This window comes from Ciona intestinalis, unplaced genomic scaffold (genome assembly GCF_000224145.3).
Source record: "Ciona intestinalis unplaced genomic scaffold, KH HT001124.1, whole genome shotgun sequence".
NCBI classification, from domain to species: Eukaryota; Metazoa; Chordata; class Ascidiacea; order Phlebobranchia; family Cionidae; genus Ciona; species Ciona intestinalis.
The window spans coordinates 9,796-24,296 of NW_004191445.1; the positions used below are offsets into that span (position 1 = coordinate 9,796).

A 14,501-nucleotide genomic window follows, 5' to 3' on the forward strand; every position below is an offset into this window, starting at 1 on the left:
GCTATCATATGCGTTGTACTTGTGGAACAGGTAAATTAAACATACAAAAATGCTTTACCCCACGCCAACCTAAATTATGTTGCTTTGCTATAAAGCTGGTTTAATACAATTGCAAAATTATTGTTGCAGACTTAAATTGCTTGAAACAGCACCCCCAACTTCTGTGGTCAATACAGATTACATGGATATGACGCAAGCATCGGGCCATATTATTCCATATGCCACAACTCTTGGTTTTGAGTTTTTGTGTATGACTGGCTAAGTGAACGAATTTAGTTTGCTTTATCCCCGTGTTAACGAAAAACGGCCGGGGTACTGGTAATTAATAGCACGGGTGTTCTGTTTCATACACCTCGTGTCAGCTTACTAGTTACCTCTTAACTCTGTTGGTGATCGTGTTTTATGTTTGCTAATTTATGTGTAAGTTATGTTAAAAAAATAACTGAACCTTGCTTAACTAGATCAACCGCCGAAATACGAAAATCTAAAAACACCAGAACCAGCATACGAAAACTTCAATAACGAATGATGACTCTTATACATGTATTTATTGTAAGCTAAGAAACAACAATCGTCACTTTTTGTTTGTATTTGTATGTATGTAAATTCTGACTTTATTTTCGCGTAAACGTAGGTGTTTTGTTTTACACACTCACAGAAATAAAAAAGAATAGAACGCGCATCTCCAATGTCGGTAAAGAAGAATTGTCCCGTTTACTATTATAGTCAGTAAATTCCAGGGCGGTTTATGTAGTTTTTCTTCTTTCCTTTACTCAATTTAAAGTCACGGAGAAAAATAACCCTTTCTGTATATGTTTGTAGTAATTCAATTCTTAAACGCTAACAAAGCATTCTATTTGAATAAGGTTACTTCATGTCAGTAGAAAATGTGTTTGCTTGTAACTTTATAGTAAATCCCTGGAGTAGCGCTGTTCTCTCACCCTGTTCAACCAAAAGTCATGTGCTTATCCACACACTGCAACAGCTTCAGCAACTCGACTGTGGTTATTGAAGTGGCAACCATGAATAAATAAATAAAATTTATTTCATTACTTAACTACTTTAACTTTAATAGTTGTATCACTTGGAAATGCGTCACTTAATTTGCCACCTATGTAGATTTAAACCACTAAACCAATTTCTGTAAACCAATAATTGTCCTAGATTTTGCTGAGCTCCGATATTTTCTATTGAGCAACTATGTACACAAAGATTTAGCAGCTAAAAAAATTATCTAATTGTTTTCTTAGCAAACACAAACGCTGCGGTATGTTCACTTTAATTGCTTGTTTAACGGGGAGTGTTTAATGTTCCTGCTTTTGCACAACTTTGCAAATGCAACTCGTCACTTATTAACACAGATAAGCTGTAACCAAGATGTTATTTTACAAGCCACAAAATGCAATTTTTGAGTGTATGTTTGCGATAGCTTGAGTACTAGGACTGTTAACTATATCTGTTCCCATACTTTAATATTACTGATCAAAAACAGCTTTTTCGTTTTGGATAATTTAAAGAAAGATCTAATTTAAAGCGAGTATCGCATATGTCATTGCTCATTTAGTCGATTCTTATTCATGCAGTAATTTAATTCCTATTTAGTGTAAAAGAGGTTACTATCCACAAAGTTACAGTCTGAAGCATCTACTGATAAATAATTTGGTATTCAGAAAGTAACTTTTTCCATAACCACTGTAAAATCCTGTAACAGACTTAATACCCAAATTTTAAATTACTTTTAGTTCTTATTCCATTTGGGACTGTTAAAGTAAAATGGATCTCGAGGCGTATCAAGAGGAAATAGGAGGTATAAGCCGGTACCAGATTGTTATAATATGTCTCGCTTCCTCCTTAATGTTGTTCTCAAGTTTAACAAGCCAGGCTGCAGTATTTCTTAGTGCAGTTCCCGATCACAGGTATGAATGAATGAATGTAACTTACTTTATCCTCGCGTGGCCGGAAAACGACAGTCGTTATCACACGGGTTTAACAACTCGTGCCAGCTTACGAGTTACCATGTATGTTACTTTGGTATATATGGACTTGGACTGTATTTTATGCCAGTTTGTACGAATAGAGATAATGTGTATATATAGTAAGGTGAGGGAAGGTGGGAAACCTTTAGCACATAATATATAAATTTCCTGATAAGGTTTTAAACAACCAACAACGGTCTATAGGAATCGTGAGAATACGGTTTTATATTTCTTTGAATGTTCTTTATTTACTACCAAATGCGTCAAGAAAATAGAATGAAAAGATGTTCCATCTTTGTATTATATACATTAAATATCTGGAATGCTGCGTATTCAGTTTACTCAGTCCTACATTGCTGGATATTATATATTTAAACAAATAATGTCAAAACGCTATTGCATTTACTGAATTTGGACAGCCTATATACCGACACTGTGGCGCAGTAAATAGCGCGCCCAATTATAACCTACAGGTAATGGGTTTAAGCATCGACGCTGCTACATTTGCGGGCGTATGCGAAAAAAAATACTTTACGGCAATTGCTACCTAATGGTCACTAATGAGTTGTATAAAATTGACAGCCTAACAGAAAAAAACAACCTTCCACAAACTTCCATACGTCGTAACTCGAGTTATATACATTAAATACATCCGTGTTATAACGACCGTTGTTTCTCGTGTATACACAACGATAAAGCAAGTTCCATTCATTTTCAGTACCAGTTTTAATTAAATTTTTGTTTTTGTGTTGTTGAAACAATGCTTGGGACAGCGCCGTGGCAGAGTGGTTAGCACGATTGCCTGTAGTCCTTATTGTGCCAATTGACGCTCTTGCTTTACCATTGTAGGCGTTCTTTTTATTGCGAAAATAATCCATGTTTATTTTTGCGTAGTATAATTTTAAAAATAGCTAGACGGACTTTAAGTCACATTTTAACGTATTTAGATTTGGAGACATAATTATCGTGTATTCTAACTTATAGTACCCAAAACAACACAGTGGGTATAGGGAAAGTGCATGTTTTTTGGTACATAGATTTAAAACCTGACATGGTAGGGTAGGGAAAGGTGTCCGTTTAATAGTGAATAAAGAACATTTAAAGAATTAAAAACCGTATCCTTACGACTCCCATAGACTATAGTGCTACTTATTTAAAACACAGTCAGGATATTTGGATAATATGTGGTAAAGATGTCCCATCTCCCCCCACTCTACTATACATAGTTTTTAGTACACAATTAGTAGTACATAATTTTCAAACATACAGAAACTAGCAAAGTGTTTATAATAAGCTCCCTGCATTGCAGATGTTCCGTGCCACCGATCGACGATCCGAACTCGTACAATTTTACCGAATCTGAGATTCGTAACCTTACAATTCCGTACAACCCAATAGAACAGGCAAGTATGAATAAATAATTGAAAGTAGCTTGCCTATTCCACGCGTGGCAGGGAAACACCAGTCTTTTCCATCGCTATTTTGTTTTAATTGCCTCGTGTATTATATTTCACGCATAATAAAAATGCCGATATTTATTAAACTTGCTGGAATAAAATATCCAAGGATAACATATGCCGAAGTAAAATAACTGTCAAAGCGTTTAAACATAAACGTTAAGCACTTGTAATAAGTTCTGCGAATCTGACCCTGATCGGATGTTCTTATAGTTGAACGATTCTTGTATAGTGAAATAAAGTAATGTTCTGGTGCTACGAAAACGTAACCAACAAAAATCAAGTCCAACCACTAACGGTAAATGAGAAATAAATTTCGCTCAAGTGGCACCGGCAGTCTCACAAACAGCATCATTCTTTTTAAATAAGAGACTGGCGAAGCCATTTAGGCGAAATATATTTCCCTATTATTACTAGTGGTTGGACTCGATTTTTGTTGGTTACTTTTTCGTAGCACCAGATCATAAATATAAAGCCCGAATTCGTGTGAAAATGTGAACCACGCCTTGCAATATCTGCGTTGGCTTAAATCTACACGTTGGTTTTAGATAGCTTTGGTTAAAAAAATGGTTTTCTGAAATACAGTCATGGTAGGTAAAGGTGTTGTAACGTTACAAGCACTACAACAATATTTATTTAATGTGCCTTTTCTGTTGTGTGGCGTTTTACGTATATTTGCAGATATTTAATTTATCGCCTAGCTTTCTTTACAACCTTTTACGAGGCAGTTATAGACGCACTGGTGTTGAAAAATAAAAAACGACCGTTTCTATCTGGCTTGATACCGTTAACAGTTACTTGCCTCCTCTTACCCGGGGTAATGGGTTCAAGGCTCGTCGCTGCTACCATTGCGGGTGTGTGTGTCCTTGGGCGAGGCACTTAAAAGCAGATAATTTGGTTGTCCTAATTATCAGTCACATACAAATAATGAAAAAGAATAACTGCCCGCAACGTAACATACTTGGTAACTCGTAAGCTTGCAAGAAGAGTATGAAACAGAACATCAGTGTTATAACGATCGTCGTTTTTCACCCACGCGAGGATAATGTCATTTCTTTGCTTTGTCATTACTTACAGCAGGCCCCCGTTTATATTACATTTTACTACAAAACGTTTTATGAATTAATTGTGAGTAGTTTCAACGGTATAGGGTGTTAGGGGTGGGCGCTTAAACTTCTTAACGGAAATTGTCGTTACACAGTCAGCCTTGAGATTAGATTGTTTATAAATTTTCTTTCATAGCGCTTTTAATTTCTGTTTGATCATTACATACACGTATGATATTCGCTAACGCATTGAGGGTAACAGAGATGCACAGTAATGTGAAACATTTATTTGTATTCTAGACATATGACGCGTGTCAGAGGTATGCCTATAACCTCTCAACCTGCACCGGAGGTGATGACGTTTCATGCATTACGTCACCAATGGAAGCTGGTGTGATGACGTGTGATAAAGGCTATTACTACGATACATCGGTGTACAAAGCTACCACAATCTCCGACGTAAGATATGGCCGTTAGGATTATTGTACTTTTAGAAAGAATTTATTTTTACAACACATGCTCTTGATTGAATAACAAACTGTTTGTCTTTTATTAAAACAGACGAAACTTCGTCGCTATCAAGTTATAACATTGTTCTTATACGCTATAAAGTATTTTTATACACCAGATACGCATGGTGTATTCACGCACCTTATGCTCACTGTCGAGTTAAATATTGGTTGTTTTCTTTTGCACCAGAAGTATACATAAACCATATATATTGCAGTTCAACCTTGTATGTGATAGAGTTTATCTTGATACTCTGGCCAACACTTTGTTCTTCGCTGGAATTTTTATCGGCTCTGCCATTGTGGGTCCTATGTCAGACTGGTGAGTTTATGCATTGTATAAATATAAGTGTAAACCTTTAGATTGTATTGGTTACCCACTAAACGAGAGTGTATGCGTTTTAACGATGGTTGACATTACTTCCGCTGTGGATCAGAACTCACAAAGAGAACAGATGTTATTGCGTTCGAAACTCTATGCTGCCAATATTATGCTGTCAGTGCTTAAAGGTGGTTGTATCGTTTAGCGGAAATTAACTTCATCAAGTAGTAAAATGATTTGCTGTCCAAACTATATAAGCCATACAAAATTGTTATCAAAATTAAGGAAAAAGTTTATAAGGCTAGTTTATGTTTATTTTAAAACTTTCATAAAAGGTTAGAGAAAAGTTGTAAATTTGATTTTTTCCGTAAGGCTATTATATGTGCTCGTTTTGCCAGCTTATAAGTTAAAATGTATGTTACTTTGTTGGTGATTACTTTTTGGGGATTTTCATTCTTTTTTTATATATATAGATGTTAAATTAGAAAATTCATAAAGACCACTGGGTTGGAACAATTGCCGTTAAGTGTCTTGTCCAAGGACACATACGCTTACAATGGTAGCAGCGACGAGCCTTGAATCAATTACCTATTTTTTCGTTACTGCATTTAAAGGGATAAATGACTTTTTTTGTTATATGTTATGTAAACTTAGCTCAATATTACAGGTTTGGTCGTAAGGTGGCAATAATAGTTTTCTGCCTCTGTCTTGTATCTACTGGGGTTGGTTGTGCGTTTGCTCCAACTTACGAGATATTCGTCGTAACCAGAGTTCTAACTGCAATTTTCGGAATCCCATGCTTCATCATACAGTTCACTTACGGTATGAAGTCCCCATCTATACATACAGTGTGAAGAAGTGAATGAAAGAATATATGTCGCTTATATATCGGAAATACATCTGTACATTACCGGCGCCGTGGTATAGTGGTTAGCGCGCCTGCCTGTAACCCAGCGGTAATGGGTTCACGGCTCGACGCTACTACCATTGTGGGCGTATGTGTCCTTGGGCAAGACACTTAACGGCAATTGCTCCAACCCAGTGGTCACTGATGGGTTGTCTAAAAAAAATAATAATCACCCACTAAGTAACGTACATGATAACTTGTAAGTTACATTAATTTATTCATTCATCCACATTGGTTAGCGCATGGCTCTATCCAAAATGTTTCGGTATCAAAGCTCAGTGGGCATATGTGTCTTTTGGATAAGATTTCGGTATCAAAGCTGCTATTGGGCGTATGTGTCTTTGGATAAGATACGGTACGACAATTACTCCAACCTACATGGTTTCTAAAGGATTATCCAGACTATTAGCAAAATATTTTTTTTTAAATGAAATATAGCTGCCGAAAAAAATAATCACCTACAAAATTACATATGCGGTAACTTGTAATCCGGCATGAGCTATATCAAACAGAATACCCTTATTATAACGACTGTCTTTCATCAACTGTTCTACTTTTATTAGTGACAGAGATATCTGGCATTGAATGGCGAACACAAGCTGGTCTTTTAGTCAACATGGGGTCCGCTTTAAGTCACGCCATTCTACCTGGAGTTGCGTATGCGTTAAGGGAATGGAGAGGTATCCAGTTGTACGTTGGTGCAAGTCCTGCAATTTTCCTATTGTTCGTGTATTTTATTCCTGAGTCTCCCAGGTTCGTGATAGACTGCGTGTCTTGTTACTGGCTCCCGGGTTCGAGGCTCACTGTGGTGTAGGTGTATACGATTTAATGACTGCCTCGAAACGAGACGCTTCCGAAACCAAGGCTCACTACGGTCGGTCCGATTCAGTCTGTGCCTCGTAACTGGAAGTTCCCAGGTTCGGAGCTCATTGTGGTGGCCAAATTGATGTGTGCCCCGTAACTGAAAGCTTCCACGTTCAATACTCACTGTGGTACCTACAATTCAGTGCGTACCTTAAGCTCTTTTAAATCAGAAAAAAAAACTGTTCTAAATTACTTAGGAACATTTATATTAAAAATGACTGTTATAGGCTAGAAACGTTTGTTTAACATCTTTATTACAGGTGGCTTTTGGCAAATAAAAAATACAACCAAGCAAAGGCTGTTATTGGACGATTCGCCAAAAGTAAAGGGAAAGTGCTGAGTGATGAAACTTGGGACAGGATCGTGGAAATGGAAGAAAAACATGTAAATCGGTTTCTTGTGGTTCCTGAAAAACTAGCCAGTATTAAATTGAATATACACATAATCGCGCAAATTTATGTGTATATTCAAGTGCTTCATATCCAAATCAAAAACAAACCTTTAAGTGGAGTTTAAAAGTTTTTCTTGCTTTTGTTATAGATTGAATCAAGGAAGTCTGAAGAAAAAGCTGCAAAGAAACTTGGAGTTTGGGATCTTTTTCGTTTCCCAGCCATGCGGGTGATTTGTCTTGACATTTTGTTTATCTGGTTCACTATTAGTATGGTGTTCTATGGACTTACATTGAACGGTGGAAGTTTGGCAGGTAGGGTATGACCATTGGTAACCAACGAAGTTCCCAGTTGAATGCAACTACGTGCGCATCATTTTATACTTACATACACATATGTATACTTGATAACAAACTGTATCGTGTCACCACATACAAACCGTTTCATGCGGTGCCGATGATCTACCTTTTGGTTTCTAAATTTGTACTCTACGTGTCCGTTCATTAGAACTATATGTGTATTTACTCCCAAGCTTAAACAAATTCTGTCAGTTCTAGTCACTGCTATATAAAACATATACGCTAATTCTTTGTTTAGAAATATACTATCTGCATGTCTCTTTATTAAAGCACTGTTCTCTTTCATTTACAGGCGACCCATATCTAAATACTGCATTGAACGGTTTAGTAGAAGTAGGCGCCTACTTGGTTCTATATTTCTCGGGTAAATTTGGTCGCAAGCCTATGTTGAGTGGCAGTTTTATCTTGGGTGGGCTCTCATGCATTTCGTCGATGTTATGCGACTACTTCTCCAATGGAGATACCGGTGAGCCATGTTTGAAATATGTTTATAACATTAACACAACACGTTTACAGCAATTACATTATTTTTAGATTTGTTGAATGCGTCAACTGCTCTTGCAATTATAGGGAAGTTTTTCGCTTCGCTTGGTTTTGCTTTGGTTTATCAAGTTACGTCCGAACTTTTCCCAATAGAAGCGAGGTAGGTTATTCCATAACTATATGTGTATCTGGTGTATAAGAAAACACCCATGTTATAACTCGACAGTGAGCATGAGGTGAATGAATACACCATGTGTGTCTGGTGTATGATGAGACACCCATTTTATAATTGATAGTATGCACGAATACACCTCTCTGTTGGTGCAAAAGCCACCTTTCCTAATTGGCACTCTTTCTCACACTTTGTATCTATATAGCTTGTTTTAACAATTATTGTTTCTTAGCATTTTAAATAACATAATCGTTGCTTTCGTTTTGAAAAAGATAAATTATGAAAATCATGGTATGGTATAAGCACAAATTTAAGCTCAACACTTCAAAAACATAATCTTCGTAATAGAACAACAGCAGTGAGCATGGGATCAATGTCTGCTCGAGTCGGTAGCATGCTTAGTCCTTTAACCCTTCAACTACAGAAATCTGTGCCATGGGCTACCCAGGTAATTATAAACGGTAGGAGAAACGGCCAAACGTAAGGTTTGCTCGAAACCCAGACTTTTTACAAATGTGAGATTAAGTTTTTCTTTTCAGAACATTTACCGACCGTATGAATTCTTGCACGAAACGTGAAATAAAAAACTATTTTTACGTCTGGTTAAGCTATTCAAAAATTATTTTATTTTAACTTTAATATAGAAATCAAAACCAATGCTTTTAGCACCTTAAAAACATTAAATATTCTAGTTTATTGTGTATTTGCCATTACTCATACTTTTATTTACTTATTTATTCGCTCATACACAAATTATTTTTTAAATACTTATTCACTTTTTTATTCACACTTTTATTTACTTTCATAGGCTACTTATTCCTTCGCTCATTAATTTCGCCTGGTTAAATCATTTATCATTATCTACCCATTCATTAAATCATTTTTTAAATTTATTTTTTACTCATTCATTCACTTATCGTCTCTTATTTAATTACACTATTTATTCACACAATTACTTACTCATTCATTTACTCATTACTTGACTCGTTCAATCACTCATTTATTTATTAGTTAATTAAGAAAATCATTCACTTATTTTTTCCTTTTTATTTGCGTAGTCATTCAGTCATTTATTCACTCGTTAATGATATCGGCCATTTAGATTTATCTACTCATTAAATATTTATTTATTTACTTAACACTAATTGATACGTTTATTCGTTCATTTACAACTAGACAATATTTGGAACCTTGTCAGTGCTGGCCGGCTTCACAACACTTTTCTTTCCGGAAACAAATAAAGCCGAATATCTTCGTTCGCTTCCCGACGCTGAGCAGTTTTATTGGGACAACATTTTCTGTTTAAAATGGTGGAGGTAAACAATCAGTATAGTAATTACATGTTATAATAGCTTAAACCTGTTTACACAGTTCTTAACCCTGCCCAAATTGTGACGTCTTTTTATTTGGTTGCATCGCCTGTAACAACGATTCAAACCTCTCTTTTTATTGTAGTTATAGTTATATCATGTTTAGTGTACTCCAAGCTTACAAGTTCTGCTTTACGAATATTGCCCGAAAACTCTAATGCTTCCTGTGACCGCGCATTAAAAGAGGTTTAGAAACCCTATCTGAAATGGTACAACCATACATAGTTATGTGGCCACGCGACGATAAATAGGGGACATTTCTCTTGCCTAGCACTGCACCTGCTTCTTGCCTGGATAATACGGTTCGAGACTCGGCGCGGAAACGAGGTGTGTATAAAACAAAACGTCCATGTTATAACGACTTTCCCTGATACACGAGGATAAATAAGTTACATTTAATCGTTTACTTGGTAAAGAAAAAAAATGTATTGCGTTTGGCGCGGAAACGAGGTGTGTATAAAACAAAACGTCCATGTTATAACGACTTTCCCTGATACACGAGGATAAATAAGTTACATTTAATCGTTTACTTGGTAAAGAAAAAAAATGTATTGCGTTTGACAGCAAAGGAAAAAGGACATCGAACGAGGAACACACTAACTGTGCTTATGTGGATGAAGAAAAAAGTGAAAATGGAAATGTTACTAGATTGTAGCGCCATCATAGTGTAGAGCTGTCATGTTGTAGTGTAGTTTTATTATAACCATGACTGGATTTTCACCGGAACCCTACGAAATTGCGTTTTATAAGTTTCAGTAAATAAATATTAACATAGTACTGTTGGGTAAGCTGAATACCATTCGCACCTAAATCTTACATTTCCTTACAGGCATAAGCCTACAGCTTTACAATTCTACAAATATTATTTGTTTACTACCAGAAGAAGCAAAAAAAGGGACTTAAAACGTGTCTTATGTTAACCCATCAACATAATGTATAGTAGGGTGGGGGAAGATGGGACTGCTTTTCAATGTATTTTCTCCTCCAATTTGGTAGTAAACAATCATTCAACGATTTTTTATAAAACTTTATCTTCACGGCTCCCACAGATCGTTGTTAATTTTTTAAAACACGATCAGGATATTTGGTTATTATGTTTAAAGGCGTCCCATCTTCCCCCAGCCTACCATATTTTAATTTTACGTTATGGCGCTGTAAACCCAGATTGCAATGGATTAAACCGCTTTGGCATCTGAATTAGCTTTAGTTGTATGAGTTCTTCCAAATCAAGTCCGATTGTAACATATTGCATTGTAAAACTTGACATCGTATTGTACATTAAGTTACCAATAAATTACATTAGCATTTAAATTTTCAGTTTTGTTTCGGTATAAAAACCAGAGTTCTTGTTTGACTAAGTTCCAATATAATATACATCAAAACAGTGTTAATTCTTATACCCCTGACTTAGTAGTAAGCCGTTGTCGCAGGAGTCTGGTTCCTTCCCAAAAAAACTGGTTTCCACTGGCTACTTTTAACCACATTTTAAGAAAAATCTAAAATTGTGTTTGTGAATAAAAAAAAAACAACTGTAAAGTGCGACATGTTTGTACATTCCTTGATTAAGATTTATCTTTTTATAAAAATCAGTGCTGATTTTCATTTAAAACTACAAGAGATCATAGCTCTAATGAATAAGCACGTTTTAAACCAATTAGCATAATCTAGTAGAGTCGGGAAAGATGGGACATCTTTATAAATATATGTTATGATTTGAAATAATATTTTAATTATTTATGTGATAATTTACACTGCCTTTGTTTTGTCACAAGAATAGTTATGACTGCACAGCATCAGCCAACCTTCCACACTTGTTACTCTGGTATAGGGGTTATACCGCGACAGGGAAAAAAACTGCGAAACTTTGTCTTTTACCCCGCAAGTACGGAGTCTAAACTGTTCTAGAATTATTTTTCATTACCAACGCATGCTTTGAACTTCCTGACTGCACAGTATTTGTTATAACCGCATTTTGCCGATTCGAGTCGCGTCGCAAATATAGCGAGGAAAACTTTACATGGCGGCCCGTAGCATAATTACAACAGATCAAAGATCTAATGGGTGAGCACGTTAAATAAACTAATTAGCATAGTATTAATTAACCCTTTTTACTACAACGGTCGACTGAGCTTGATCAAAAACTTTTAATGCGTCCTCACTTAAATGGAAATAGTTTGAATCATTGGCCTAACGGTTACAGCGCGCGTTTTACTAACGTCATGTCCCGGGTTCGATCCTCGCCTGCCGTGACAAATAGTTTAGATTTGTTTTCTTTTAGTAAGAGATATACGAGACTACTATATATACTTTTTGTTTATATTTGCATACTAACGTAAACAAAGCCAAAAGTTACCGATTACCATTTTAAGTACATTTTAAGTACGAGTTAGCACTTTAAACAAACAGAAAATTTTACGAGTTAGCACTTTAAACAAACAGAAAATTTAAGTTTAAGGTGCATTTTGAATTTAGCGCATTTGATCAAAGAGTAAAGTAATCGTTAATTATGCGGTTTCAATTCTGAAAAATTCTAAATATATATTATGATTTGATTTCAATCAAGAGAATAAAGAAAAATGCTAGAATTAAAAATTGAGATAAGTGCGGAAAAAAGTCACGAAAAAACAACAAGAACAACTGTTTGACGAAAAAGGATCTGTATGACCACTAACGTGCTCAATAATAGGCTACTGTATCACGTATGACCAGTTGCCAATACGCTTAACACACAATCAGCAACAACAAAGGGCGACAAAACAAACATTTTCCTATTAAACAAATTAAAGTATCTGAAAACATGACTATATTTAATTTTCTAAATATTTAAGTACTATTCGTTAGGAACAAGAAATCTAGATATCTAATAAAAGTGTTGATTTCTATTAAAAATTTAATGTCTGCGCATGCGCAGTACTTGATGGGACCCGGTTTTCTTGTGGAAACCAATTTGACACCGGCACGATATATATTAGGGTGAGGGAAGATGGGACAGCTTCTTCTTCTGTTTTCTCGTCTCTTTTAATAGGAAACAAAGAACATTCAAAGAATTATAAAACCGTAAGAATATCTGGATGTTATCTGCTAAAGTTGTCCCGTATTCCCCCACCCTGCTATATATGAAATAAGAAACCGTGTTATAACGACTGTAATTTCCCGCCACGCAAGCTCAAATAAAGTATCATTTATTCGCTTATTTATTAAATCCTAATTTTCATTTTAAAGCGGCATACCAACAAAAACATGTTTATACAGACGCTCAAATGTGACCCAAAGATACAGTTTAAAAAAAATGCGTGAAAAAAAACGCCGAGGTAAAAATGGGCTGTTTGGAAAATGCTTAGATTTCCAATAAGAAAAACTGACTTTTTACAAAGAAAATGGTACAACAGGTTTGAGTGTAACGTAAAAAACGGTTTAATATAAAAAAAGTGTTAAAACTTAACTAATAGGATAAAAGTGCTAATTCGGCAAAGTATGTAGCCATTATGTTCAATTCACAATTAAAAATCAAAACATGTGTTTTACAATTTTTAACATATATTCTTCAAGAAGCAATCATTGTACCAAATCGGAATTAAATTCAAATTTTCTTAAATATTTTAGTTGAGTGAACGATCAAAGTTGAGTGAACTTTTTCCAATCCTAAATCCAATAAATTGTGCCACAGCCAATTTGTTTTATTCCAGCGTATAAATTTGAGGTTTCAAAACTCATTTTTTCAAAGGTTGTTTTATATTTTGAAACTTTAATGGTACCTTTAGAACACATTTGAGCATCTCTATTAATACACAAATTCTGAATTTTCGTTGGTATGACCCTGCACGACTTTTAAGCATTACGAGGCTTTTTACTAACTAGTAAGTTGGGCGGTTTATTTAAAAAACACATTCTTATAATTGTTTTTCATATGTAATGAATGATGTGTTCGTATGGTACTTTACTGTTTTATATTTTCATGATCTTTATGTTTTGCGTGAACCGTTGTGTTTTTAAGAGTCGATCGCATGGTTTTGTTAAGTGACATTCAGTTTTCCCTTGGTTGTGTTATCGCGTGCACGGGCCGATTGGCAATACAAGATATAAAACTTTACACATATCCATTAAGCTGTTTATATGTGAAAAACCAAAAAGACTGGTAGAAAACACAAAGTATACGTTTTGCTGATGTTTAATTTATTAAAATCGTAAGATTGCAGCTTAGGCTATACAACAATCATTCGAATCCACGTTTTCCCCATGAAGAAGAGTCGTCGGACTCCATGTCGGGACCTAAAAAAAAGTTACATAAATAAATTAAACTTATTTATCTTAGCATGACGAAGCAACATAATTTATTTTATAACACGAGAGTTAGCTGGAGTACGCTTATGAGTCACCACGTATGTAACTTTTAAAACCTTTTGTTTTTGGTTTAATGTATAGCTGATAATTTTGACAGACCATTAGTACAGTGTCAGCAGCGGCGGGACTTAACGACGACTCAGCAGCGCAGTAGTTGTTTCGGTGAGGACGAGAAGTCCAATGAGAAGCAAAAGTAGAAGTGCTGACTTGTTCATCTGCAAAATATAATTACCACTAGCCATACAAAAAACAAATCAGTTACTCACTATAATTACCACTAGCCATACAGAAACAAATCAGTTACTC

At 35.4% G+C, this 14,501-nt stretch overlaps 1 protein-coding gene across 1 annotated transcript; it reads left to right on the forward strand.

Moving 5' to 3' along the window:
* Positions 1-1,820: 1,820 nt before the first annotated feature.
* On the forward strand, positions 1,821-10,631 carry LOC104266726 (solute carrier family 22 member 15-like). The gene is made up of 13 exons (XM_009863651.3): positions 1,821-1,916; positions 3,286-3,379; positions 4,780-4,938; positions 5,207-5,310; positions 5,978-6,132; positions 6,781-6,970; positions 7,342-7,465; positions 7,622-7,784; positions 8,122-8,295; positions 8,364-8,472; positions 8,833-8,932; positions 9,661-9,800; positions 10,419-10,631. Exons 1-13 carry the CDS (start codon positions 1,855-1,857, stop codon positions 10,507-10,509), a joined length of 1,665 nt encoding a protein of 554 aa, XP_009861953.2. The 5' UTR covers positions 1,821-1,854; the 3' UTR covers positions 10,510-10,631.
* Positions 10,632-14,501: the final 3,870 nt, after the last annotated feature.

Excerpts from the sequence above, each read along its gene's own strand:
- LOC104266726 (XM_009863651.3), top strand. The coding sequence starts at position 1,855 with ATGTTGTTCTCAAGTTTAACAAGCCAGGCTGCAGTATTTCTTAGTGCA. Across the intron at positions 6,971-7,341 it reads TTTATTCCTGAGTCTCCCAG|GTGGCTTTTGGCAAATAAAA; the intron begins GTTCGTGATAGA and ends TCTTTATTACAG. Across the intron at positions 8,473-8,832 it reads CTTTTCCCAATAGAAGCGAG|AACAACAGCAGTGAGCATGG; the intron begins GTAGGTTATTCC and ends TCTTCGTAATAG.